At 51.3% G+C, this 1570-nt stretch overlaps 1 protein-coding gene across 1 annotated transcript in view; it reads right to left on the bottom strand.

The window, feature by feature from the left end:
• The window catches only part of GSTP1 (glutathione S-transferase pi 1), a 14926-nt gene extending 13565 nt beyond the window's left edge, over positions 1 to 1361 (bottom strand). Inside the window, exons 1-2 of the mRNA XM_063116953.1 lie at positions 1256 to 1361; positions 882 to 920 (exon numbers count right to left, since the gene is read on the bottom strand). Coding sequence (XP_062973023.1) covers positions 882 to 920; position 1256 — 40 coding nt within the window. The 5' untranslated portion in view covers positions 1257 to 1361. The remainder of the gene's footprint in view (positions 1 to 881; positions 921 to 1255) is intronic.
• Positions 1362 to 1570: the final 209 nt, after the last annotated feature.

Here is a 1570-nt window from a genome sequence, read left to right as displayed (position 1 = left end):
TTAGGCTTCAGAAGAGAATTGAAGGACACAAAGAGCCGCTGAGGATGCATAGTATTTGACTGGATCAACGTTGAGTAATACTGCTGTTTGGCCAATGAAATGGCAGAAGAGAAAGAGGAGAGTACAAATTTGTAATGGACAAAGTCCGCCCAGTCCCTGGTCCTACGCCAAAGGCATTCAGCTGCCCGGGAACAAGAGCGAAGAGTTAATAAGTGACATAAAATACTCTGTGGCGCAGTTAGGTGATTTTGGACTCTGGACTTAACAATCTTACGGCCTGACTTCAAAACGTGCTAAGCCGGCCCGCCTGTGTTTGGGGGCCCTTCTGCTCTTTTTTCGGAGTCCATCTCTAGACTTCTGCCCCAAAGTTCTGCCCTAATGGCACCACTGAGATTCTTCACCTGGATGCTCTAAACCTGAGGGATTCTCTAAAGAGCTGGACTCTTCCCCATTCACTTTGCCAATAAAATCCAACCTAAAAAAAATCACAAGTTCTTCCAAAATAATACACTGGGAACTCAACAGGGATCTGCCTCTTTCTTGGCATTCATTTGGCTGCTCAGTCCGCTTGAGAAGGCTTATTGCCTACAAAGGGCTCCTCCCCCACGAAGGCCCAATCCCATGCAGGATGAGTGCACTGACTGTCAACCCCACTTAACTCAGCGGGGCTTTACTTTCGGGGGGGGGGGGAGAATAAGACACGATTGAGCTGTAAATCTATTGTTCTTTTTAAGATTCTAGTTGAATTTCTCGCACTACTGGGAAGCTTCCCAACCCCTTCAGTTTTAGCGACAACTGGTTCCTCTCCTTAACTGCCCCATCCAACAAGAAAGCGCTTCTGAGTCCCGCCGTTTTCCCTTATGTGGTTTTCCGGCACTTACCGCGAAGATCGAAGTAGGAGATGGTGTATTTGCCAGGCACTAGAAGGAGAACGAAGAGAAAATACGATTAGGATGGTTAGCAAGCTGCCGCCCTCGCGCACGCACACACACACACACACACACACACGCCCGCCACTCTCCGCTGAATGCACGTGGCGCTCGTCTCCGCCGGGGGACCCGAAGGCTGCAATCCTATACTCACTTACCTGGGATTTAGCGCGACTGGACTCAATGGGGATGACTTCATCAATTCGATCCCAACGATTGCTACCCGCCTCCCCAGGAAAAACCAGAGACCAGCTCCTGTCTCCATCATCTAGCGGGACAGGGATATCTCCTAAAACGCCGCTGGGGCGTACGGGGAGTGTACTCACTGTCGGAACCCCAACCGGTCGAAAGGCGACAGCGGACGATTCTGGCTTCCTGCACTCGGAACAAAGCGCCTCAATCAATCCGGTCGGAGAAAACGCTGAGTCACGCGGTACCAGCAATTCCTAGCATAAGTCCCTCTTAAAGGGAAAGGAACCTGCTAAGCGCAGGCTGGTCAAGTGCCAGCGCCTCCCTCTCCCCCGACTCATGATCCTGGCAATGCCGTCAGAGGCTTGTGAAGTACTAATCTATGGAGGCTGGTGGCTCCGATTTCTGTGGGGCTGTGAATCCATTCTAGGCTTCAGCCAGAACCAGCCAGA

This window comes from Elgaria multicarinata, chromosome 2, assembly GCF_023053635.1.
Source record: "Elgaria multicarinata webbii isolate HBS135686 ecotype San Diego chromosome 2, rElgMul1.1.pri, whole genome shotgun sequence".
Taxonomy (NCBI): Eukaryota; Metazoa; Chordata; class Lepidosauria; order Squamata; family Anguidae; genus Elgaria; species Elgaria multicarinata.
Note: the sequence above shows the minus strand (reverse complement) of the source record. Positions and strands in the feature narration are given on the sequence as shown.